The following is a 27,306-nucleotide window of genomic DNA, read 5'->3' as shown; positions in this document are numbered from 1 at the left end:
TTATTTAATCTTCCAAAAAACCCCAGCCTGTAGGCAATATTATTTATCATTCCCCAACTTACAAATGGGAAACTGGTATGCATAGAAGTTAAGTAACCTACCCAAGGTCACACAGCTAATAAAGATCTAGGCAGTCAGACCCCAGTGTCTGCACATCTAATCCCTGGGCAAAGATGCCTTTAAAAATATATATATATATAGAAAAAATTTAATAAACACTTCCAGTACAAGATACAAATTTTATTCTAAAAGCATTCAGATTTCAGGGAGGGCTACTAGTCTTTGGACATGAACTTGGCAAATGCTGGGAGGTGGTGAGGCATAGGGAAGCCTGGCACGCTGCAGTCCACGGGGCTGCAAAAAGTCAGACGTGACTCAGTGACTGAATAACAACACTCTTCCTTGGTGCCATCATATTTCAAACACTGGAGGCATTCCTAATGTTCCATTCACAAATAATGAAATCTGTAATGACCCCTGCTGTGAATAAAATCAAGGAGAAAGGTGCCAGTATATTAGGTTCTATGCTTAAAAGAACTGCAGACCTATCCTATTTTCAAAGTCAAAAATGTGGCTGTCTCTCTGGCCAGGTAGTGTAGGTCCACATAGCCCTGCAGCAAATGCCTGAGTCACGTGACCTTTTTTCCTCTAGGGAAGGTGTGTGCACCAACTGTGTAACTGAGTATACCCTGGGAGGGGTGGGCCCTTGCAGGTCTACTGTCACAATACCCTACGAGAGAGTTCACATTAGAAGAGCATTTCTTCTGCATAAAGTTGCCCCGCTGTCCTCTTCAGAGTTACTTTGAAACAAGTAGTCTGTCTATTTAACTTTACAGGTTAGGCTGGTTTCACGAAGAAAAAAAAAAAAAAAAAGCTCTTTTTATACTAAAGAAGGCATTGGTTTCTCTGCTGCCTTTCTCTGCTGGAAAGGCAGCAGAGAAAATTTCCACTGTGAAGGTAATCAACACAAGTATGTTTGCCGCCTGGACATTTGAATTTGCAACCCATCCTTTTTGTGTAGCTTTGGTTCCTACCGTAGTCCCCAGTACACAGCGGCCCTTGACAGGGTGTAGAATAATTGTCACAGTACACGTGTGATAAGTTATGTAAAATCCACTTCTGATCCGGTGGAGGATCCCCGCCCAGTCTCCTCGCACCGCTGCTTTCGCGAGGGTAATAGGAATTAACATACTCAGGTTTCCCCAAGAATAAGAGTCCGTGGGGTTCCCAGGCTATGCCGGCTTCGGGGGGCACCCACTGAGGGTCCCCTCTGCCTGAAACCCAGCTGCACTTGGCGAGAGCGCCGCGTCGCCGCGGGTTCCGGTTGGTATTCCACCTGCTGCCAAAGCCGGCGGGCTACGTGGAAGTTGACCTTGCCCTGGGGCTGGAGGCTGCGGCCACCGCGGCCGCACGCAGTCCTCCGCGATCCCATGCTCCCCTGCGCCCAGGACACGTCCGGCGTCTCTTCAGGGCTTTTCTACGCTATCACGGCGTCTCTCTATGATCCATAGACGCGCTCCTAGTGGGTGTCATGGCGGCCGGCGTCGAGTTGGCAGGAGTTGCCCACGGAACTAGGGAAAGTCACTGAAGCAGAAGAAGAAGTGGCCTGATCCGGATGGTGGGAAGTCGTGAGAATGAGCGGAGGCCCACGGGGCTGACTGTGTCACTGGAGGCAGGACCCTGGTAAAGTCTCAGGCCAGGCCTTTGCGTTTCTAATCAGAGCCCGGCTGTTGGTGGGATCCCCCGAAACCAGCGTGGACTGGGAACCATTCCCCGGTCGTGTTATCGATTCCTGAGTGTTGTGATTTGGACAATCCTGTGGAGGCAGCGGTTCGAGGACATTTGGCAGAGTAGTCCGACGACGCTGGCTGCTTTTCTCGGAGCAGAGGGGACCTTCTCTAACCCGCAGCGATGTCGTCCTGGCTCGGGGGCCTCGGCTCCGGCTTGGGCCAGTCCCTGGGTCAGGTCGGGGGCAGCCTGGCTTCCCTCACTGGCCAGATTTCAAACTTTACGAAGGATATGCTGATGGAGGGCACGGAGGAAGTGGAAGGTAACAGCTGGGGCGATGGAGGGAGGGGTTTATTGGGACCCTGGGAGCGTCCGTTTGGTCCCCAAGTCCATCTGTCATGAGACGCAGACAGGTCTAGAGAAGCGTCACTCCGCCCTTTTTTCTTTACATTTCTCCTTTTGCCTCTTAAGTGATCTTCTCTAATGAGAGACCATTAGGGTGGGGGTTGGGGGGAAAGAGTTCTGGTGGTTCTCCTTTGAGTACCCGGGATAGCTCAGAGCAGAGTGAAACTGCCCTCACATCGCGTAGAGTTTATTTTTCTTTGGTTCATCCACACCCACCGCTTACTTTGGCCTTAACTTGGAGGCGGAACTGATTTTGATCCTCTTCCTTTATACCGACATAGTTTAAATAATCATTTGTATAATGACACGTAGTCACTTTTTTTGGCGAGAGGGGGATTCTTCGATTTTCGTAACTTAATTAAATATTTAGTGGCTCTTACCCTTTCTTACTTGAATATGTGTTAGTGAAACATGAGTATGGTTTTCCTGTTATTGTATATTTTTACTAATTTTGATGGCATATTACAGCGTTTCAGCTGAGAGTGTATTTTCATGCCTGATCGCCCAATGCCTCCCATATTGCTCAGGAGGGCAAGGAAGGTAACCCTGTTCTTCGGGTCCCTTTGGCAACCTGCACTCATTTTTGAAGTCCTCATTTTGTTTTACTAATGAATAGTGACCAGGAGTTACATGGTAATCAATGATTAAGTTAATTGCTGTTTTGATTTCTTGATACTTCTTTCATCAAGTATTATTTAGATCAAAAGAATTCTTTAATTTCAGTTTAGGTCTGCCTCCAGAGAGGGTGGTCTTTTGGATGAGAGCAGTTCCTTTGCTAGTTTTGTTTGTTGTAAATAAATTAGCATTCTGGTTTAATTTTTTAATACTGATTTAATTGAGTATGCCTGTTTATTTGGTTGAAATAGAGAAAGATAGTTTAATTTAGAGAGAGTATCTATACTTAGGATTTCTGTGGGGTCTATTTAGAAGGGAAGAAGATTGGGTAGCTGCTGTTAAATGGTAGCTGGTACCATTTAACTGCTTGGGGTACCCCTGGGGTGGGAGGTACATCAGGTGGGACGGGTTGAGGTGGGAGTTAAAGGGATTCTTCCTGTGTTCAGGAAATGATCATGTGACATTGAGGGCTGTCAGAAGCAGAAAAGGGCTAGCTAACCTGGGGAATGCCTAGTCTCTCCTTGTTTCCTAGATAGGGGAAAACAGTTGACTATTTCTTTGACCCTAAGCCAGAAACTGCGCACTTCCTCCTCCAACTTGGATGTCTTACAGGCTTAAGGTGGAATTCATTTTGTTTTTCCCACCAAATGTGCTCCCATATTCTTTCTTTTAATGGTTTCACCATCTACCCATTCTCCTAAACTTAGAAATCTTTGTCTCTTTGTCAATTGACAAATCTTTGTCAATTGTTTTGCCTCTTTTTTCTCCTACTTTCAATTGGTCACCAAATCTTGTTCATCTATCTGGAGCCTGAAGTGTTTCTTATATTTGTCCTTTCCTTTATTATTCCTCCTTCTTTAGTTCCCATCCCCGTTATCTATCCCACACACTGTTTCTCTTTCATGTCCTGTCACTTGTTTCTTCCTCCTTTACTCCATATTCTGTTGTGTTACCAGTTACTTTTCTAAAAACAAATGTGCTTTAAAAATCTCTTGACTCTGTACTTACCGGATAAAACTCAAACTTCTTAACTTGGGGAGACAAAAACCCTATCCTATCTGGGTTCAACCTATCTCTTTCAGTCTTATCTCTTGTTCCCTCCCCCTCTCTCTCAATAGCCACATAGATGTACATTCATATACACAAGTATGCTTGCACCCAGGACTTCTGTACAGGGAACTTTGTGAGGTACCTACACAGCTCCAAGCCTATGCACGGAAAGCCGTTCCTTTTTACCTCCTCCTCTACCCTCCTTGGAGAAGGCAATGGCAACCCACTCCAGTCCTCTTGCCTGGAAAATTCCATGGATGGAGGAGCCTGGTACGCTGTAGTCCACGGGGTCGCTAAGAGTTGGACAGGACTGAGCTACTTCACTTTCACTTTTCACTTTCATGCATTGGAGGAGGAAATGGCAACCCACTCCAGTGTTCTTCCCTGGAGAATCCCAGGGATGGGGGAGCCTGGTGGGCTGCTGTCTATATCTTGGAGAAGGAAGTGGCATCCCACTCCAGGATTCTTGCCTGGAGAATCCTCTGGACAGAGGAGCCTGGTGGGCTGCTGTCCATGGGGTCGCACAGAGTCAGACACCACTGAAGCGACTTAGCATAGCGCGCTACCCTCCTTTGCCTGGAAAACAATTTTTCCTGCATGACCCTGCTGACATGTCAGGTACCCGGTGAAACCATTCTCACTCCGTGGCAGGTTGAGTTGGTTGTGTCTAACAGAACTTTGTGGATCTCTCTGACAGCTCTATTTTATTTATCCTTATATTACTAGTATGTGTGGTACCTTCCTTGGTGCATAGTACATGCTTAGTAAAAATTTTGCTAAGTGATTAAAAATCTGCTTTTATTGTTTTGTCTTTGTATTAAAATAAGACTTAACATCCAGTTTATTGATTTTATAAATCATTTAAAAATAGGGTCAGAATGCAGTTCATTTATTCATTCAACAAATGTTTATTGTCTACCCTGTGCCAGCAATGAACAAGATAACAGTTCAGAATAGCACTATTGATACAACTTGAAAATTATCTATAGTTACAATATCAGAAAGTTGCTATTCTACCAAGCACTATACTGATTTAAGAGCTTGGGCTTTTAAATCAGACATGGATTGAAATTCCACATCCATGGGTTACAGATTGTGGGGTCTTCAGCAAATTATTAAATACTTTAAAAAGCAAAGTTTTCTTATCTGTTAAAAAGAGATAATTATACCTATCATGAAGTTGGGAGGATTAAATGAAATCATGAATGTAACATACCTAACCTAACACTGTGCCTAGCAAATAGTAAGCATTAATAAATGATGGTTGTTATTTTTGTTTTCCCTCATTGAGGAAAACTTTTTCGGTCTGCATAACATCTCCTGTTTATATTAAAAAGGCCATATTCTGGGGAGAAGGATATGGAGGGAGGTCTTCATGACCTTGTTTTTCTTTAATCTCTCTTTGAAACAGTTGCAGCTTCTAACAGTGACCTTCCTAAACAGATTAGATTATAATTTGTTCTCTTCTGAGTAGCAATTAGGCAGTCTTGTCAGAGTTTCAAGCAATTTGTATAAACAACCATACAAGTATCCCCACCTAGTGATTTTTCAGAACAAGAAGAGCAGGTTTGTCATTATTATTTATTGGATGCCACTTGTATTTTCCTTTGATTTAAACTATGATTCAGAGAAGTTATTTTTATAGTATTAAAGGGCTGAAAGTAATGAAAAATATTAATACTTAGAAAACTAACTGGATGGAGGTTGATTATCTGGCAGCATCAACTGCCATTTTGGTCCTCTGACTTTCCTTTTAAATGAAAATGTACAAAACAAGACTGAGTTCATTCTCATTTTCAATAACTTGTGTCCATGTTACTCAAAATAAGGGTTCTTTTACTGCATTTTTATTGTTTGTTTAAGAAGTCACAAATTTTTTTTGGTAGTATTGGAAGCAGAAAAAGTAAGACCTTAAACCCGAGTTGCATAAGAAGTTCGAAATATGTCACTGGGGATTCCCTGGCAGTCCAGTCATTAGGACTTGGTGCTTTAATTGCTGAGGGCCCAAATTAAAACCTTGGTTGGGGAACTAAGACCCCACTGTGCGGGCAAAAAAAAAAAAAATTTTTTTTTGCATCCTGTTTGCATACCTTTCATCAAAAATTATCCTAAGCAAACAGAGCTTAATTTTCCATTACAGAATTTTAATGAACACTTCCAAGGGGTAAAGGTAAATGCTGTTGAATATGGAAGACAGGCAGAATGACTTATATGACAATAAACATCTGTAACAGTGGAGGATAGTGATAACAGTCAAGTGATGTTTGTCTTCTGAATTTGTCCTAGATCAGCATACCATTCTGTTTAAAGCTCAGTGAAGTATATTTTCCTAAAGACGCCTGTTTACTTCACATGATGTTGACCATATATTCAGTATATGCCGTTTCTTTTGTAGCAGATTTACCTAATGCTAGGAGAAAGGAAGTTGAAGCCATTCATACAATCTTAAGATCAGAGGTAAGGAAACTTAAAGATTTAGATTTTTCTTTTTTGAAACCATGAGTTATTTACACTTTATTTCAGTCCTCTCGTTTTAATGCGCTTTTTCTCTTCCCCTTTATCTTAGTTTTCTTGTCTTTTTTGAAGCTCTATCATCTTCCTTTGATGAAGATATAATTACATGTTACTCCACTTTTCTGTTAAATATTCCCACCTCTGCTTCTGAATAGTGGAAAAAGGAAATCTGCCAAATATAGAAACAGTAGTGGCAACAATTTATCATTTCGAGGATTTACAGTGTTTTAATAGTGTGCTAAAACTGCAGTTGTACATTTAAGTGTAATGTGAAGAACGCACTTCTGTTTAATATAGAGTTTTTAATTCCCTGATATTAAAAAGGTGTGATATTTGTATGCAGAGAATGTAGAATGTAAGAATAGCAAATTAATTTTACCATTTTTTTTTTCATTATTAGTCAGTGCCTTGTGGTAACTAGCTCTGGTCATTGTACTTAATAGGGATGACGAAAACTTGAAAACAGTTCAAAGGTAAGCCATAAAAAAAAAAATGAAAGATTTTAAAATGGCATCTATTGTAAAGTACTGGAGACATCTAACCATTGGGTTGGCCAGAAAGCTTTTTAGATGGTATGGAAAGCCCTGAATGAACTTTTTGGCCAAGACAATGTTTAGCCTTTGGATAAGAATGATGAGGGAGTGCATAATAGTATTTCAGCAAACAACATTCTTAGAGGACTGTGGTAAGCATGTTCCCCTTGCTAAGCCCATAAAAAAGAAAGTGGAATTTAAATATAAGAAAATACTTTCTGACAACAAGCATCATTGAACTCTGGTCTATATTACCAGGGGTTTCCCAATGGCCCAGCAGATAAAGCATCCACCTTCATCCACCTTAATCCACCCCTATTAAATGCAGGAGACACAGGAAATGCGGATTCAATCCCTGGTTATCAGGGATACCCAGGGAGGATATTGGATCCTCCAGTATCCCCTGGAGGAGGAAATGGCAACCATGCTAGTATTCTTGCCTGAAAAACCCCATGGACAGAGGAGCCTGATTCGCTACAGTCCAGTGGGTCACAAAGAGTTGGACACTACTTAGCAACTGAGTGCACACACGTTAGATTACCAGTGTAAGATTGTAAATTTGAAAGTGGAGGGATCTCTCAAGAGGGATTACTAAAGTTTTCTGCCTCAGTGTGTGTGTGTGTGTGTGTGTGTGTGTGTGTGTGTGCGTGCGCGTGTGTGCGCGCGTGCTCAGTCATGTCCAACTGTGTGAACCCATGAGCTGTAGTCCGCTTGCCTCCTCTGTCCATGGAATTTTTCAGGCAAGAATGCTGGAGCAGATTGGCATTTCCTGCTCTGGGGGATCTTCCTGACCCAGGGATCGAACCTACATCTCTTGCGTCTCCTGCATTGGCAGGCAGATTCTTTACCACTGTACCACTTGGGAAGCCCCATTCTGCCTCAGTAGAAGATGGCAGTTTGGTGGCGCTTAAGAGACCTTAGCTGTAATTATCTATTAGTAGGTGTTTTTGTCGGAGAAGGCCATGGCACCTCACTCTAGTACTCTTGCCTGGGAAATCCCGTGGACAGAGGAGCCTCGTAGGCTGCAGTCCACGAGGTCGCTAAGAGTCGGACACGACTGAGCGACTTCACTTTCACTTTTCACTTTCATGCATTGGAGAATGGCAACCCACTCCAGTGTTCTTGCCTGGAGAATGCCAGGGACAGAGGAGCCTGGTGGGCTTCCGTCTATGGGGTCGCACACGACTGAAGTGATTTAGCAGCAGCAGCAGCAGCAGGTGTTTTTGTGACAGATAAACTTAATAGCTTCTTTGTAAGACCAAGATAGAAAATAGTTCCTACAGTCTCTAAAGAAATCCTTGAGAGAGTACTCACTATGGGCATACCCAGAAAAATTAGATGGCAGAGATGTGTGTAGTGGCATTAATTAAGCTAAATTTTCCAGTATATGTTTGGAGCGGGAGATGGGTGTAGTAAATGGGATTAACCTGCTTAATGAGTGACTGTTCTGTATTGAACTTAAGGAGGAAGATAGAAATGTTCTGTTCCTCTGTTGATTTCAACTCTAGTCTCTCTCCTCGTATTGTCCTTGGACAGTAGCAGATATGATTCTAGTGTTCACAGGTATTTATTTTTGGTATAACATATCCCTAAGTGATAGACAACTTCCTTGTTTGATGCTTATTCAGAGTACTCTGAGCTACTCGAATACTAGAGGATAACACACTATTGAATTTCTCAACAGTTTTATTTTCCAAGGTGATTTTGACTATACATGATTCCTGCCTTCTCTCAGCACATAAACACTTTGTAAAGGTAACACCTTATGTGACGGTAAAGAGAAGGTGAACATATGATTAAAACCAGTAGGAAATTACAATAGAAAATTCTGTTTATTTAGAAAGCTTCAGTATAGACAGTTCAGTTCAGTTCAGTTCAGTTCAGTCGCTCAGTCGTGTCCGACTCTTTGTGACCCCCTGAATCGCAGCATGCCAGGCCTCCCTGTCCATTACCATCTCCCGCAGCTCACTCAGACTCATGTCCATCAAGTCCGTGATGCCATCCAGCCATCTCATCCTTGGTCGTCCCCTTCTCCTCCTGCCCCCAATCCCTCCCAGCATCAGAGTCTTTTCCAATGAGTCAACTCTTCTCATGAGGTGTCCAAAGTACTGGAACTTCAGCTTTAGCATCATTCCTTCCAAAGAAATCCCAGAGGAAATTAGATGTGCTTACAGGTGTTAATATTTGAGATTAATTAAATTAGTTAGGCTTCCTGAGTTGCAAGTAATAGCAACCAACCTAAGCTAATTTAACCATCTGTGCCAAGGAAAATAGTCTTCCCATTTACCATCTGAACCCAGTGGACTCTTTAATTTTCCTGTTAAATTATTTTATAAATAATTTATATAAGTAAGAATAAAGCAGTAGTGAAAAACTTCCTCAGAAATTTCAGTGAGCACTTACAACAATTTAAATTTTTATTCCCTATGTTTCTGCCTTTAAAAACATTTATACTTGTGTGTGTGTGTGTGTATGTATATGTGTGTATGTATACACACATATACATACATATGGTTTCCCAGGTGGCTCAGTGGTAAAGAATCCTCTTGCCAATGCAGGAGCTTCAAGAGATGCAGGTTTGATCCCTGGGTGGGAAATATCCCTTGGAGGAGGAAATGACAACCCACTCCAGTGAGTTGTGTCTAACTTTTTTGCAACCCCATGGATTATAGCCTGCCAGGCTCCTCTGTCCATGGGATTTCCCAGGCGAGAAAACTGGAGTGGGTTGCCATTTCCTTCTCCAGATCTGTCCGATTCAGGGACTGAACTCACGTCTCCTGCATTGTAGGTGGATTCTTTACCACTGAGCTACCTGGGAGCCCTGATTAATTCTTAGGATGATAAAATAGCAAAAAATGTTTCAAGGTACAGAAAAAACAAGATCATTATGACCTCATGATTAGTCTTAGATTTATAAAAGTACCCAGTGTACCCCATGGTAATTACAAAATAAAATATTTTTGTTTGTTTGTTTCCTAAGTATATATAGTTTTTCTTTTGGAGGATACTAAGAAATAATGTTATAAATATCAGTCCTTAGGACTGCTCAAAAAACGAAACTCAAAAACTAGAATTGGTTTCAGTAGACCTTGATAATATAAGAAGGGTTAAGCACAATGGGATAGTTAAGGATAGAAATATGAATCTTATGGATCCCAAGGGCAGAAATTTTAGCCAGTCTTTTAGGAAATGGCGTCAACCAGAACTGAACACCATCAAGAATCTTTCTCATTTTTATTCCTCTCTCTTCCTAAGTGAACAATGCAAAGAAATAGAGGAAAACAGTAGAATGGGAAAGACTAGAGATTGCTTCAAGAAAATTAGAGATACCAAGGGAACATTTCATGGAAAGATGGGCACAATAAAGGATGGAAACAGTATGGACCTAACAGAAGGAGAGGATATTAAGAAGAGGTGGGAAAAACACATAAGGGAACTCTACATAAAAGATCTTAATAACCCAGATAACCATGATTGTGTGATCACTCACCTAGAGCCAGACATCCTGGAGTGTAAAGTCAAGTGGGCCTTAGGAAGGATCACTACAAACAGAGCTAGTGGAGATGATGGAATTCCAGTTGAGCTATTTCACATCCTAAATCAAATGTTGTTGAAGTGCTGCACTCAATATGCCAGCAAATTTGGAAAACTCAGCAGTGGCCACAGGACTGGAAAAGTCAGTTTTCATTCCAATTCCAAAGAAAGGCAATGCCAAAGAATGCTCAAACTACCGCACAGTTGCACTCATCTCACATGCTAGTAAAGTAATGCTCAAAATTCTCCAAGCCAGGCTTCAGCAATACGTGAACCGTGAACTCCCTGATGTTCAAGCTGGTTTTAGAAAAGGCAGAGGAACCAGAGATCAAATTGCCAACATTCGTTGGATCATTGGAAAAGCAAGAGAGTTCCAGAAAAACATCTACTTCTGCTTTATTGACAATGCCAAAGCCTTTGACTATGTGGATTACAACAAACTGGAAAATTCTTCCAAGAGATGGGACTACCAGACCACCTTACCTGCCTCCTGAGAAATCTGTGTGCAGCTTAAGAAGCAACAGTTAGAACCGGATGTGGAACAATAGACTGTTTGCAAATTAGGAAAGGAGTACATCAAAGCTGTATGTTGTTACCCTGCTTATTTAACTTAAGTGCAGAGTACATCATGCAAAAAGCTGGGCTGGATGAAGCATAAGCTGGAATCAAGATTGTCGGGAGAAATATCAATAACCTCAGATACACAGGTGATGCCACCCTTAGGGCAGAAAGTGAAGAGGAACTGAAGAGCCTCTTGATGAAAGTGAAAGAGAGTGAAAAAGTTGGCTTAAAACTCAAATTTAGAAAACTAAGATCATGGCATCTGGTCCCATCACTTCATGGCAAATAGATGGGGAAACAGTGGAAACAGTGAAAGACTTAATTTTGGGGGCTCCAAAATCACTGCAGATGTTGACTGCAGCCATAAAAGACCCTTGCTCCTTGGAAGAAAAACTATGACCAACCTAGACAGCATATTTTGCCAACAGAGGTCCATCTAGTCAAAGTTATAGTTTTTCCAGTAGTCATGTATGGATATGAGAGCTGGACCATAAAGAAAGCTGAGTGCTGAAGAACTGATAACTTTGGAACTGTGGTGTTGGAGAGGACTCTTGCGAGTCCCTTGGACTGCAAGGATATCCAACCAGTCTATCCTAAAGGAAATCAGTCCTGAATATTCATTGGAAGCACTGGTGCTAAAAGCTGAAACTCCAACACTTTGGCCACTTGATGTGAATAATTGACTCATTGGAAAAGACCCTGATGCTGGGAAAGATTGAAGGCGGGAGGAGGAGGGGATGACAGAGGATGAGATAGTTGGATAACATCACCAACTCAATGGACATGAGTTGGAGCAAGCTCCAGGAGTTGGTGAAGGACAGGGAAGCCTGGCATGCTGCAGTCCATGGGGTCGCAAAGAGTCAAACACGACTGAGCAACTGAATTGAACTGAACCGAAAATTTAAGTAATTTCATCCATATTTTCCAATATCTTAAAAGATTGTGATATCTAAATTTATTGAATTATATTTAGAATATTTTCTGTACTTTTAAGTGTAGTTTTTCAAACAGTTCTAGTAGTGGTTTTCAAAATGAATTTTTCAGAGATGCCTTGCTCAGGAGGCTGGGGTTCAGTCAGACAAGCAATATGAGGCTTTGGCCTCCTACCTATACTTCAACCATAAGTCTTTTTATAAAGGGTTTCTTTAAAAAACTTGTACTGATGAAAAAAAAACAGAAAAACTTGTACCGTTCAGGGAGAACACAAAAGTTGAAACATGTAATCTAGGTCACTCATTTTCCTGACATTTATTGCCTACCGTGTGTTAGACCCTGGGTGTACAAAGATGGGGGAACCACTGATGAGTGACTTTCTCTTAGCAGAAAATCAAGCTAAGCAGGGTTTTTAAAAAACAATTATGCGTAATCTATTAATATGCTTATTGTACATGTAACTTTAATTGGAATTGTGTTTTAAAAATCAAAATTGTGAGACCTACTATATAGTTCATCTTTCTTGTGCATGAAACAATATGTTATTTTTAATAACGTCCTGCACATAACTGTTACTAACATGTGTCTTTTTGTTGAAAACACTTTTTTCTTTGCTTCTAGAATGAGAGACTCAAAAAACTTTGTGCTGATCTGGAAGAGAAGCATGAGGCATCAGAGCTTCAAATAAAGCAGCAATCCATGAATTACCGACATCAACTACAACAGAAAGAGGTAAAGGTTATAACAAATTTCATATTTACTTCACTACAGTGTGTTTAGGATGGTTTCTAAGAGTAATAAATCAAGCTCTATTTAGATTTGTGAAAATATCAAAAAGGGTGTTGAAGTTAATAATTCCCAACTCAGTGTGATATCACTAATTTAACAAGGACTATGTAAGCCTTTATATTTATATTACATAAACTAACCTTTGTGGAGTTTAATTTCTGTTTTCCAGAAGAGTAAAAGTCTTCGTATAAAATATCTTCAGGCCTATGTTGTTTACAATTTCTGATTTCTCACCTGTTTATGTAAATTGTTTTAAATCAGTGTGATTGCTAATAACATTTCTTATTTAAAGAAGATGATTTTAACTACAAATGTTAACATATGCTTATTTGTGTTTACCTGCTTTTCCATGGAAAAACAGAAGATTAGGTATTTTATAGTTGACTTAACCCTCTTCTGTATGTTTTTTCCTCTTTAGTTTGATAGAAATGGTTGTTTTGGAGGTAGCTTATCTTGCCTTTGCAGTGCCAATAGTATATAATTTAACCAATGTTACTATGAATCCTTAAAATATAGACTGTGTACCTAGGTTTTATACCTATGTACCTAGGTCACTGAATTCTCTTTAGCTTTAGTACATAAGTGGAATTCAGTAAATGCTTCTATAGAATTGAGCCTTTTCTTGTTTAATTATTCAGATCATTGGGATGTTCTTCAGTTTGTTGGTTAAATGTTCATTTCTATAATCACTTTATATTTGGGTTTTAAAAATTTAGATGCATTGATTTCTAAGATGAAAAAGTAAACCACATTAAAGATTAATATTTAAAGAACTTAAATTTCCCATCTGTTTGGAATTGATTTCATAAAATATAAAAACAACACCACAATACAGTAAAATACACTATTACTACAAGGTAAAATGAGTGTAAAAAGCAAATTTATAAGTTAAAGTGAAAAGTCCATTTTTTTTTTTTTTCTTTAAGATTCAGCAGAGAAGGCAGTGGCACCCCACTCCAGTACTCTTGCCTAGGGAATCCCATGGACGGAGGAGCCTGGTGGGCTGCAGTCCATGGGGTCACTAAGAGTCAGATACGACTGAGCGACTTCACTTTCACTTTTCACTTTGATGCATTGGAGAAGGAAATGGCAACCCACACCAGTGTTCTTGCCTGGAGAATCCCAGGGACTGGGAAGCCTGGTGGGCTGCCATCTCTGGGGTCGCAGAGTGCAGGACACGACTGAAGTAACTTAGCAGCAGATATAAAATTACTCTGTCAAACTGCTTTAAAAGTTTTTAAACCTTTTTCTTTTAGTTTCCTATACTTGTCATGGACTGGAGCAAATGTTCATTACATTGGTCCACAGACATGCTTTGAGCAGCACTGACTTATACTCCGGTAGAGCGGTAGCTCCCACCTACAGGTTTACAGCTGAATCATGAAAAATACACATTGTTAGATCTTCTTGGAGATTCTGATTTAGCGTACTGGGAAGGGACCTGGTACTGGTATTTTTCAAAAATCCCTTAGCTTATTCTGATACTTACGTCCTAGTTGAGAAAACTATGGAAAATTTTGATATTTTATTTTTTACTTGGCTATTGGTATCAGAGGGCAAATGAAAAATTCAAGTTCAGGAGTACATCTTTTTAAGTAGAGTTTGTACTTTCTACCTCTGCAGCTTGATGTAACTGTCTATTGTATGATGAGAACTTCCTTTGCATTATAGCTACATTTGAAAAGAACTGTTGACTTCATTACTTCTTACCAGAATCAAAGATAATGTATACTTCAGATCTGCTGTTTTCTGAATCTGTTTGTTGCCTTCATTGTGATGTTCAGGTTGCCCAAAGATGCAGATTGCTTCATATCATTTATGGGAAAATAAGATTTGCACATTTCTATAAACCTCAACTGGAGAAGGGGCTTTGATAGGAAAAAGTGTCTGTTTGCTATGACCTCTGACATATTTGTATTTGATTTTTCTTTGTCTAATTCCTTGACATTATACCTGTAGAAATACTGTTACTCATTGGCTGTCTCCTCGGGTCAGATTTTCCTTAGTTGTGGCAGGATATCTTTTGGACTAGCGTGAGTATTTTCCAGAAAGCTTATTTTAGCTTTCTCTAGCTCACTCACTTTCATGTTTTGTGTAGTCTCATTTGGAATGGATATGGCATTATGCTAAGTCCTGTGTTTGTAACTTCTTTTGGATGTTGACTTAGTATTGTCAGCCTTCAGTTACAACTCCATTTGGCATATCACAAGTTTTATACAGTTCTCTTCCTGAGTAGAGTTAGATTTTCACTGGCCTCTCTTTGCCAAGGCCAAAACCAAGGCCTCTTTGAATACATGATTTCCTTCTGAGACTATTGGGCTAATTAATAATCTACAAGGCTTACTGTGAAGATCGGATTAATAAATCAAAGCTTGCTTTCAGCTGTGTTGTGTAGACCAGTCAAGTTACCTGACTCACGGTTCAGTTCAGTTCAGTCATTCAGTTGTGTTTGACTCTTTGCGACCCCATGAATCGCAGCACGCCAGGCCTCCCTGTCCATCACCAACTCCCAGAGTTTACTCAAACTCATGTCCATCGAGTCGGTGATACTATCCAGCCATGTCATCCTCTATCAGCCCCTTCTCTTCCTGCCCCCAATCCCTCCCAGCATCAGAGTCTTTTCCAGTGAGTCAACTCTTCGCATGAGGTGGCCAAAGTACTGGAGTTTCAGCTTTAGCATCATTCCTTCCAAAGAAATCCCAGGGCTGATCTCCTTTAGGATGGCCTGGTTGGATCTCCTTGCAGTCCAAGGGACTCTCAAGAGTCTTCTCCAACACCACAGTTCAAAAGCATCAATTCTTTGGCGCTCAGCCTTCTTCACAGTCCAACTCTCACATCCATACATGACTCATGGTGCATTAGCCCAAATCCAGCCATTCACAATCAGGTTCAAAAGATTCTTCCACCAGGTGTTCTAAGGAAACTCAACAGTGCATAGACTGCTGAAGCTTTTATTTTCTCATCTCTTGAGGCTTGATAATCACAAACAGAACCCGAAGAAACTGCCTATGCCAAACTACCTGATAATGTAGTATCTCCTAATGGTAAACTGATGTTTACCTGAGGATTTTGTTGCTTTAGTTGATGTATGAGTGGAATTCTTTTCCTTATACTAATCAAAACATTATCTCTGCTTTAACTGTGGTAATCAATCATGTTTGTTTTTGAAATAAAAGTGTTACATTGGGATGTTATAGACAACTTGGATTCAGTTGGTAGAGTACAATCATTGGTACTTTTTAAATATTATAACTTTTAACATGAATATATTAAAGGGTCAGTATGATTATTTCACAGTGCTTTCTCTAAAATATGGATTATAAATATAGGTGGAAATCAGCCATCTTAAAGCAAGACAGATTGCGCTGCAGGATCAGCTGCTGAAGCTACAGTCCGCTGCGCAGCCAGTGGATTCAGGAGCTGGTGGGGGACCAGCAACTACCGCGTCTTCGCCATTTGGGTATGGTTTAAGTCATCATGCTTCAGGTTTCCATGATGATGACATGGATTTTGGTGACATCATTTCATCACAACGAGAAATAAATAGATTGTCAAATGAAGTTTCAAGACTTGAGTCTGAAGTTGGCCATTGGAGGCATATTGCTCAGGTAGGTAGAATTTTCATGAGTTTCTGAAAACTGAGTAAAAATGTTCATGCTCTATATAGACGTTTTGGTATCAGAAAGAGCCCTGGACTAGGAAATCAGAAAACCTGTATTCTAATTCTGATTCTGCCAGTGACTTTGTAAATTGGTTTAGTCAGGTCATCTTTCTCTGAGCCTCAGTTTCCTCTTCTGTACAATATTTGAAAGAAAAAATTTTTTTAATTTAAAGCAAGAGAACTTTTAAGATAAAAGTTACAAGTTCAGCCCTTAAAAGAGATAAAAACAAAGTTCCTGTGGTTGAACTTGCACTTTTTCCCTGGAGTCCCTGAGACTTACCTGGTGGAACTCAGGTCTCCATGGCACCCCATTTGAAACTGTCCATGAAGATGGTGGTGTGAGGTTCTTGTTTGCATTGCTGTTAGTTGCTCAGTCGTGTCTGACTGAGGTCAGACTGTTTGGTTGCATTGTTTGCAACCCAGTGGACTGTGGCCCACCAGGTTCCTCTGTCCATGGGATTGCCCAGGCAATAATACTGGAGTGGATAGTCATTCCCTCCTCCAGAGGATCTTCCTGACCCAGGGATCAAACTTGGATCTCCTCCACTGCAGGCAGATTCTTTACCATTTCAGCCACCATTAGTTATATGTTAAATGAAAAAAATCTGATAATAGATTGGTATTACAAGACACAAACTATTTTGTGTTTTTTTCCTCAAATATTAGAATAGATATTAAGTCCTTTCTATTTTGGACTGTAAACTTTCTTCCAAGAATCCCTTTTTTCCTTGCGTATCAGATTTTATGTATTATTGAGGTAGCCAGTGTATTCAAGACCTGAAATAAACTGAAATATTGCTTATATGGACTTTTATTTTATCATTGTGGAGAAAAATAAAGTATAAGAGATTATTTTCTATCTTTTTGTGAGTGTAATCTTGTTACGTAAAGGAGAAAGCCTCCCAATTAAAATGATCTCCTTGCTTCCCGAGTTGCTGGATGTTTCCCAGTACCCAAGATAAGCCTTAGAGAGGATGATCTGTTAGTCTGTCTTATTCCTAAAAGATGATAGTTCCTCTTTTCTCAGGTTAAAGAATAACCTGAGAAATTTGGTGATACTGTAGCTCCACTGTTACTAACCAGAGATTCAAGGTTAGTATTTTGTAGGCTGTTTTAGGGTGATGGAAAATATAGTCAAATAAGTACTCAGGTGATACTGATGATCTGAGGAACACATTCTAAGAAACATTGCCAAGGTAAGAGCTCCTGTGGAAAAGATGAATTTTGGGTATATTTACTTCAGCATATCTTGAATGCCTTCTGTAAGACAGACCTGTACTGGGGTATTATGGTGAAAAAGGTATAATTGGGTCCATTTCAGGGGGCTTAATTTTCTAGAAAGGCATAATAAAAATTAATATTTATATCATACTTTAATTTTTATGTTTCCCTGTGTACTAATCTAATACATTGTCTTTAATAACTATGTGAGGCATTTATTACCTTTGTTTTGCAGATAAGCAAAGTAAAGGTTTAAGTAATACACTCATTGTCACAGTGATTTAAATTATGCTTTAAACACACATCTTTCAACTCCAAATCCCGTATTCTTTTTAATGTATTGTGTTCCTTCTTTTAATCAGAGAGCAATTTTTGGTTCCTTAGCATGCTGTGGTAAATGTTAATAAAGATAAATGAGCAATACACAGCTTTGAATGAAAAGAAAATCATCCAAAAAGCCAATAAATTAATATTAGCATTATTAGTAGTATTAATATTAGCATTAATATTGGGTAACATTCCATTTTAGAAATTACCTTTTAGGAAGCTGCTTGATTATCATCAAATTTAAATTTTGTTAAGCAAAGAAAAACATTCTGTGGTATTTTCTTTCTTATTTTGTAAAGGTATTGTCTTCCTTAATTAGTTAACAGACTCTTGAGTAGTATCGTTTATTTATTGTGTATTATTACTTACTGTCCAACTAGGTTCTTTAAAAGGTGCTTGGCAGTCTTTAATAAGAATTTGTCTGAGAAACGACCCCCATTCTTTCTTTCTTATGTTTCTTTTTCTACTTTTACTGAAGTGTAGTTGGTTTACAGTATGTTAGTTTCAGGTGTACAACATAGTGATTCAGTATTTTTATGAATTATACTCCTTTAAAAATTACTATAAAATATTGGCTGTATTCCCTGTGCAAATGCCCCTTTTTTTTAAAAAAAAAGTATCTTTTATTAAAGTTAGTTTTTGACATTCTCTTTTATAAGAAAATCAGTACAGTTACTTTCTAATTCTGTTTTTCTGATCTAGACTTCTAAAGCACAAGGATCGGATAGCTCTGATCAAAGTGAAATCTGCAAACTGCAAAATATCATTAAGGTAAGGTGGATTGTTGAAACAATGGCTGTTATACATCTAAAATTTGCTTGTTAAAAGTATAAGCCTAAATTAATAAAAGACTAATTTATAAAAATACTGTATAGATTATGATAGTCTCTTTTTTTTGCCATTTTTATATCTTCTCTGTTCTTTATGACACTTTTAAGAATATAAAAATATCTCTCTCCAAAGTCATTTGGTTTTGCTGCTAAGTCGCTTCAGTCGTGTCCAACGCTATGCAACCCCCATAGACTGCAGCCCACCAGGCTCCCCCGTCCCTGGGATTCTCAAGGCAAGAACACGAGTGGGTTGCCATTTCCTTCTCCAGTGCATGAAAGTGAAAAGTGAAAGTGAAGTTGGTCAGTTGTATCCGACTCTTAGTTGACCCCATGGACTGCAGCTTACCAGGCTCCTCCGTCCATGGGATTTTCCAGGCAAGAGTACTGGAGTGGGGTGCCATTGCCTTCTCCGATTTGTTTTTGAACATTTATTTATTAGGTAGTTTATGTTTCGTAAGTCTATTTGCTATTGTGTATCTCGTAAAACTGTTTATTGAAACAGTTCCAGGGTTACTGAAATTTCAAGGATTAAGGTTAAAGAACACTGACAGAATATAATGTTAATGTTATTTACTGTAAATAGTTGTTTTCCCTTCATGGTGGAACTTTACTAGTTTGTATCAGTCATTTCCTTAAGCAATGAATTGTTTTTAATATGTAAATTATTGTCATGTATAGAATTTAATTTCTCTGTGGATGAGTTCCTCATTTAGACCTGAGTTTGAATCCTGGCTGTACTAGTTACCAGCTGTCCTGCTTTGGTCAAATTACTTAACCTTTATAAGCTTCTGATTTATCGTCAGTAAAGTAGATATTATCATAATACCTCCCTTGAAGGATTGATTTTGAAGCTTAAGTGTAAAGTTCCTTGTCAAGTACTGGCACATAAGTAAGTGCGAAAGACTAAAGAATAGCTTCACTTGTCTTCTCAGGAAATCGAGGTTAATTTCCAGGTTAAGATTCTTGGCTACAAGCAAAAAAACCCCTGTCTCTAGCTAAGTAAATCATAAGAGAATTTATTGGAAGAAGTCAGGAATAGTCTCTCCACAGGATTGAAGGAAAAATGGACCATTTTAGTCTCAGGAAGGATAGAAATTGGACCAGCGTGAGAAATGTAGGCAGTGGGACACAGTGGACAGGCTCTCCAGGGTGCGGCTATTATAATGCTTCTGGTCTCATCGGTTTCCTCCTTTGAAAGATGCATCTCAAGATTCAGGTTCCTAGGAGAGAGAAAGTGGTATCAACTAGGGTAGTGAGACATCTTGGTTGACAGTTTAGGGGTCCTATCAAGACTGAGAGAAGGAAAGGCTGAGCAAAAAAACAGCTGTAATAGGGCAACAACAGGGACAGATCGGCCAGAGGTGGACCCTGATCTTGGTGGACTATGTCATTAGCAGGAGAAATTCGTGGTCACAGATACTAATGAAAAAAAGATGTTGCTTGCTTTTTATTTCAGCTGTTTCTTCCTGGTGCTTCCTCATTAAAAGTAGAAAAACTTTTTAAGGCCCAAGAAAAGAAAGGGTGGAGTCTTTTAGAATTATGCAAATTTGAAGCCTGTGTTTAAACTTTTTTCAGCCTTAGCATGTTCAGAGAATTATTTTTAATAATATGGACTTTTGAACAACAATGAAATAGCTTAAACCTGTTTATTATAAATAAACGTGGTTAACTTTGTTCAAATTTTTTAAGGAACTTAAACAGACTCGAAGTCAGGAAATTGATAACCATCAACATGAAATGTCAGTATTACAGAACGCACATCAGCAGAAATTGACAGAAATAACTCGTCGGCATCGAGAAGAATTAAGTGACTATGAAGATCGGATTGAAGAACTGGAAAATCTATTACAACAAGGTTATTAATTTTATTTTGATGTATTAAATGACAAACCTAGCTGATATAAACTTGGTCTAAGTTCTAAAGAATGAATAAATGACTAGTTCTTCTCATTTGCTGGAAATTTGCAGTGGTACCACTGTTGTTAAGATTCTGCAAAAATGAAAAAGTCCTTTTGCCTTTGTGGTAAACAGTTACAACAGAGATTTCTTTGCATTGTTTGGTGTGTTTTCACTTTTTTTCAGACTCCGATACAAAGGCTTTTAGTATTTGATTTCAAATAATATTTTTCCTGGGGCTTCCCTGGTAGCTCAGCTGGTAAAGAATCTGCCTGCAGTGTCGGAGACCCCAGTTTGATTCCTGGGTTGGTAAGTTCCCCTGGAGAAGGGATAGGCTACCTACTCCAGTATTCTTGGGCTTCCCTGGTGACTCAGCTGGTAAAGAATCTGCCTGCAATGCCAGAGACCTGGGTTTGATCTCTGGGTTGGGAAGATCTCCTGGAGCAGGTCATGGCAGCCTACTCCAGTGTTCTTACCTGGAGAATCCCCATGGACAGAGGAGCCTGAAGTCCATGGAGTTTCAAAGAGTTGGATACTACTGAGCTACTAAGCACAGCACAGCCCAATATCTTTCCTCTATTTAAAAATGCTTTATTTACTATAGTAATTTAACTTTTTTTCTAAAAGGACTCTATTTTTTTTAGAGCAGTTTTAAATTTATAACAAAATTGAGGAGGTACAGAGATCTTGGTTATACCCCATCCTTCCACACGCACGGCCTCCCCCACTGTCTACGTTACTCATCAGAATATTACATTTTTTACCAAGACACATCATAGTCACCCACAGTCCATATTTATCTTAGGATTTACATTTGGTGGTGTACATTCTATGGATTTGGACAAGTATATCATTGTATCATACAGATTATTTTCACTGCTCTAAAAATCCTCTGTGCCCTGCCTGTTCATTCCCGTATCCCACCCTTACAGCTGTTCTTTTTATTTTCTTCATTGTTTCCCTTTTCCAGAATTGTCACAAAGTTGGAACCGTATAATAGGTAGCCTTTTCAGATGGACTTCTTTCACTTAGGAATGTACGTTTAAACTTCTGTGTTTTTTTAAATAATTTTTTATTGAGGCACAGTTGATGTACTGTATTATAAATTTCAGGTTCCTTCATGTTTTTCTGGCTTGATAGTTCATTTCTTTTTAGCACTGAATAATATTCTGTTGGTTGGCTACGCCACAGATTTTAATCATCCACCTACTGAACAACTGAATCGACTTAGCTTGCATGCATGAACGGTATCTTGGTGGTTTTCAAGTCTTGGCAGTCATGAGTAAAGCTACTATAAACATTGCTGTTCAGGTTTTTGTGTGAATGTAAGTTTTCAACCTCTTTGGGTGAATATGAAGGAGTATGATGGCTGGATCATATGATAAGAATATTGTATTTCTTAGTTTTATAAGAAATCATTAAGCTCTTCCGGACTGGCTATTTTGCATTTGCACACAAGCCATAAATGAGAGTCCCTGTGGCTTAAGAGCATATGCTGGTGTTATTGTTCTGATTTTGGCCATTCTAATAGGAGTAGTATTACCTCACTGTTATTTTAACTTTTCTTTTTAAGATTTTCAAGTTCTGAAGTCTGTTGAATCTTAAGTTGTATATAGCAGGCTATTTGTCTCTTGGTACTTGGCATTTGATATGTCCCTGATTTTATGTTTATGTCCTAGGTGGCCCAGGAATTGCGGTAACTGATCACTCTGAAATCCAAGAGGTGCAAAAATCTATTCAAGTTCTACAGGCTGAAAAAGTAGAGTCTACAAAAAAAATTGAAGAACTTGAGAATAAAATAAAAGACATAAGTAGAAAACTATCTTCTGCAGAAAATGACAGAGACGTTTTGAGGAGGGAACAAGAAAGACTAAATGTGGAAAACAGACAAATACTTGAAGAATGTGAAAGTTTGAAACTGGAATGTAGTAAATTACAGCCTTATTCTGAGAAGCAGATTGACACGATGGCAGAAAAGGAAAGAATTCCACAGAGTTTATCAGTAGAAGAAGTGTTCAGACTGCAGCAAGCACTGTCTGGTATAAAATGTTTGCAACTTATTTCTCATTGGCGTTTCATTTCATACTAGTTGTTTTTATAGGCAAACACGTGAATGATCAAACACTTTATGGAAATTAAGTGTTAATGGAAATAACTGTGTGGAATTTGAATAGAGTTGTTTGCTTTGGATTCAGTACTGTAATTAATAGATCACAAATAGGATATTTCTACTTAAAAGGGTTAAGAATTAGGTAGGTGTCTTGCCTTCCTCATCTTTTAAGTTTTTGTGTGGAACTCATTGACCTAGGGGGCTTCCTAGGTGGTGGTACAGTGATAAAGAATCTGCCTGCCACTGTGGGAGATGCTTGAAGTGCAGGTTCGATCCTTGGGTTGGGATGTTTCCCTGGAGTAGTAAATGGCAACCCACTCCAGTATCCTTTTCTGGAAAATTCCATGCAGAGGAGCCTGGTGGGCTACTGTCCTTGGGATCACAAAAAGTTGGACAGGACTGAGCGCACACACACTATTGATGTTGGAGCCCATGTAGATTTCTGAGAAATGTTTATGTAGATATTTGTTGGGAGGAGGTTACTAAACACTTCGTATAACTCATCAGGGCCCAGACTCTCCATTTACAGAATGCAGCCTACCTTCTTCAAAAGTCTGTATTACCTTTCAAAATGATCTGTGTCTAAGCAGACCTTAGAATGCTAAGAGCCATAGGTCTCGCACCACTTACTATGCTCATGATTATGCTTAGTTATATACTGTTCTGGATTTCCCTGGTATACAGATGGTAAAGAATCTGCCTGGAATGCAGGAGACTCAGGCTCAATCCCTGGATCAGGAAGACTGCCCGGAGAAAGGAATGGCAACCCACTCCGGTATTCTTGCCTGGAGAATTCCATGGACAGAGAAGCCTGGCAGGCTACAGTCCATGGGGTTTCAAAGAGTCGGACGTGACTGAGTGACTAACACACACACACACACACACACACACACCCCCGCAATGTTCTAGGATACAGAAAGTAAATATGAATGAAATAGGCCAAACACTTGTATTTGTTTATGCCAGAAAACATAATGGGAGGTCTTCCACTGAAAAGATGCATTTTGGTTTTCACTCTCCTCCACAATATGAGCTGTCAGTTTATAAACTCATTCGTTCCAGCTCTGGTGGTTTCTAGCCCTTGTTTGCTTGCAACCCTCCCTCCCACCCCCCACCCGCCGTGCCCCTTCTGTATTCCTTATTTAGTAGTTTATCATGAGCTCCTGACCTGGAGTAAATGCAAGGTTACGCTTAAAGTGGAGTGGCCCTCCTCCCGTCTTCCTTTCCCTACTTTGATAGGTAGCAGCTACCATTCTCCCAAAAGAGAAGACTTGATGTCACCGTGCAAGCCCTGAAGGGTCTATTGACTTGACTTCTCTGCTCAGTGCTCTTTCAGGGTTGTGTCCCAGAGGAGCTCCAGGCTTTCTCCTAGGTGCCTCAGTCTCGGGAAGCCATGGAGGCAAAGGGAAGGCTGTGCGGTGGGATTCTGGACTTCTTTTGCCTTTGACGTCAAAGTAGCTCTGTTCTTCTCAAAATAAATTTATTTTTTAATATATTGCGTGATGTATATGAGTTTTTTTGCTTTAAAAACTTACTGCTCTAGTCTTTCCCCTTTTTTCCATTTCCCCTGTCAGTGAATGACTTCAGCAAATCACAGTTTCTTTTTGCCTTTTTAACTATAGCAGTCTCTGGTGCTCAGTCGCTTAGTCACGTCCCGTTCTTTGTGACCCCATGGACTGTAGCCCGCCAGACTCCCCTATCCATGGAATTTTTCAGGTAAGAATAATGGAGCAGGTTGCCATTTCCTGCTCCAGGGGATCTTCCCATCCAGGGATTGAACCTGCATCTCCTGTGTCTCCTGCATTGGCAGGTGGGGTCTTTATGACTGCACCGCCTGGGAAGCAGTCTCAGTAGAGCAGGATAGCATAGTGGTCAAGAACATGACTAGGTTGGAATCCAGCTCCATCACTAACTGACCTTGGGCAAGTTAATTTACATCCCTATACTTTGGTTTTTTCATCTATATGGTTGGGATAATCCTATTGCGTTCATGGTGGTGGTAGTAGGATTTTATGAGTTGGTGAAAAGTTCTCTCTAGAGGAGTGTCTAGCCCATAATAAGCATTATAAACGTGTTATCTGTTATTCGGTGGTCTCCGTGATCCTTCTTCAATCAGTATATATACTTTCTGCTCCCAGAATGATTTTTGAGAAATGTAAAGTAGGTCACTCCCCTGATTTGGTTATTTTGTGGCTCCCTGTGAACTTGAGTGTACAGTCTAAACGTCTTAGTTGAGCATGCGATGTCTTTCGTGATCTGGTCTGTCTGCCTCTGCAGTGTCAGCTGTTTCCATTCAAGTTCAGCTGTGCTGAACTCTGTGTATTGCTCCTAAGCCAGCAGTCTTAGGTTTGAACTCTGTTGCCTTTGCCTCTTGCTTTTTCTGTGTGGAGTGTCTCCATTTCTTTTCAATAACTCTTTGTTGTGGTTCAGCCCCTCAGTCATTTCTGACTCTTTGTGACACCCAGTTAGGCAGCAGGCCAGGCTTCCCTGTCTTTCGCTATCTCCCAGTGTTTGCACAAACTCATGTCCGTTGAGTCGGTGATGCCATCCAACCATCTCATCCTCTGTTGCCCTCTTCTGCCTTCAGTCTTTCCCAGCATCAAGGGTCTTAGCCAGTGAGTCAGTTCTTTGCATCAGGTGGCCAAAGTATTGGAGCTTCAGCTTTAGCATCAGTCCTTCCAATGAATAATCAGGACTGATTTCCTTTAGGACTGACTGGTTGGATCTCCTTGCAGTCCAAGGAACTCTCAAGAGTCTTCTCCAGCACCACATTTCAAAAGCATCAATTTTTCAGTGTTTAGCCTTATGGGCCAACTCTCACATCCATACATGACTTGAAAAAACCATAGCTTTTACTATACAGACCTTTGTCAGCAAAGTGATGTCTCTACTTTTTAATATGCTGTCTAGGTTTGTCACAACTTTTCTTCCAAAAAGGAAGGGCCTTTTAATATTCTGGCTGCAGTTACTGTTCACTGTGATTTTGGAGCCCAGGAAAATTCTAATCTTAGTTCTTATATTCCTGCTGCACAGGCTAATCAATTCATTGTGAATGTAGTTGTTAATGTTTTTAATCAAGGTAGTAACTTATGATTTATCCAGAATACAATTATAATTTTTTCTTACACTATTTTGTAGAATTGTCTTTTAACATAATTTCGGACTGGCATTTATTTTATGACTTATTTGGTACAGTCAAAACAAAAATACAAAATAACAAAACTACATTTCACTGTTGGGCTTGGTCATTATGCTTATAAATAACATTTTAATTGGATTTCATTCTGAGTTTAATATAGGATATAATTATTAAGTTATTTCCAAGAATTTTAATGTCAGATTCATTGTTTTTTACAGATGCTGAAAATGAAATAAAGAGACTGAGTAATTTAAACCAGGTAAACTCATTTTTAAGAGAGAAAGCTTTTGTCTCTGGTTTACCAAGAGAAAGTATTTTGATTACAATTACTTATTTTGTATTTTTTACAAATTCATGTGAACTTATCTTTGGAACTTTCATCTTATAATTTTATGTTTGCTGATTAGTAATAGAAACTTTTTACATCATAATTGACATTACTTTAAAAGTTACATAATTGAAAAATGCAAGTATATCTCTAGAAGATTAATTTGACAGATGTTATGTATGTATAGATTTTGATTTCCCCTAAAGAATTCAAGGAGAATTCCAAAAAAAAATTTCTTAATGATTGCAAGTTATTTTGTAAATGTATTGACATATTTTTTCAAATGTAATAAATCCTCTTTAAAAATGTCTATAAAATGATTGGATTTAGATGGTCCCATGTATGCTTATGATTTTTATATATTGCCAAAGAGTAGAAATGCACAGTTGTATCACTTGCCTGCTTTTTTGTACACTTGACATTTCTTATTTGAAAACATACTGTTTTAACATTTTTCTAGGATAATAATCTTGCTGAAGACAATCTGAAACTTAAAATGCATATCCAGGTTTTAGAAAAAGAGAATTCATTATTAAATCAAGAAAAGGTGGGTACAATAAAAATGGGGGCAGAATTAAAATTGTAGATCATAACCAAGGTCCACTTTTTAATCAGAATGGCGTATTCAGTTCTCAGGAGTCCTGAGGATAAAGCTGATCTCATTGATGCTTGTCAAACCAGGATGAAGTACTTGGGCAAGGTTCAGAATATGAGAGGCTTTTCAGAATTTACGTTTAGAGATCAGCCAGTAGGCAGATGCAGTAGGCAGAGAAGATAGGTAAAGGCTCTGTATTGGTTTTACATCAGTCTTGACAACAGCAGTATACACAGGTGGGTTTAGAGTCTAGAGTGACATCCTATATTGTCTGTATACTACTTGTATGTCCCAGAATGTGTCTGTTGTGGTAGACAGTAATTTCTTCATGGTGAGGGGCAAAGGGAGACATTCTCACTGGTAGAAATAAGTATACTGGTGGCAAGGATGGAATATGATTCTGTAACGCAGTGTTGGGAATGGGGAAAGGTAGCATTTTAATGCTTGTACCACTTGGGTGGTAAGTCTTTGGTTAAGGTAGCTTCTTAAATACAGAACAGTTGTAGGCCAGTATTATTTATTATTCTTACAGGCCGG

General features: G+C 39.4%; 1 protein-coding gene across 5 annotated transcripts in view; it reads left to right on the top strand.

Moving 5' to 3' along the window:
- The first annotated feature begins 1,500 nt into the window (after window positions 1-1,500).
- TRIP11 (thyroid hormone receptor interactor 11) overlaps window positions 1,501-27,306 on the top strand; it is a 68,683-nt gene continuing 42,877 nt past the window's right edge. For 2 of the 5 annotated variants that reach the window (XR_009597260.1, XM_004017952.5), the window contains exons 1-9: window positions 1,501-2,050; window positions 6,194-6,255; window positions 12,495-12,605; window positions 15,992-16,270; window positions 18,574-18,642; window positions 20,391-20,556; window positions 22,277-22,636; window positions 26,065-26,105; window positions 26,635-26,721. Coding sequence is in view for 4 of the 5 variants with exons in the window: in XM_004017952.5 (XP_004018001.2) it covers window positions 1,912-2,050; window positions 6,194-6,255; window positions 12,495-12,605; window positions 15,992-16,270; window positions 18,574-18,642; window positions 20,391-20,556; window positions 22,277-22,636; window positions 26,065-26,105; window positions 26,635-26,721 (1,314 nt within the window). In the remaining variant the exon portion in view is untranslated. Of the gene's footprint in view, window positions 2,051-6,191; window positions 6,786-12,494; window positions 12,606-15,991; window positions 16,271-18,573; window positions 18,643-20,390; window positions 20,557-22,276; window positions 22,637-26,064; window positions 26,106-26,634; window positions 26,722-27,306 lie in introns of those variants that run through there. The other 3 variants (XM_012098940.4, XM_042235383.2, XM_060401890.1) reach the window with 3 other exon arrangements.

The sequence above is a fragment of the Ovis aries genome, chromosome 18 (genome assembly GCF_016772045.2).
Source record: "Ovis aries strain OAR_USU_Benz2616 breed Rambouillet chromosome 18, ARS-UI_Ramb_v3.0, whole genome shotgun sequence".
In the NCBI taxonomy this organism is placed as follows: domain Eukaryota; kingdom Metazoa; phylum Chordata; class Mammalia; order Artiodactyla; family Bovidae; genus Ovis; species Ovis aries.
Note: the sequence above shows the minus strand (reverse complement) of the source record. Positions and strands in the feature narration are given on the sequence as shown.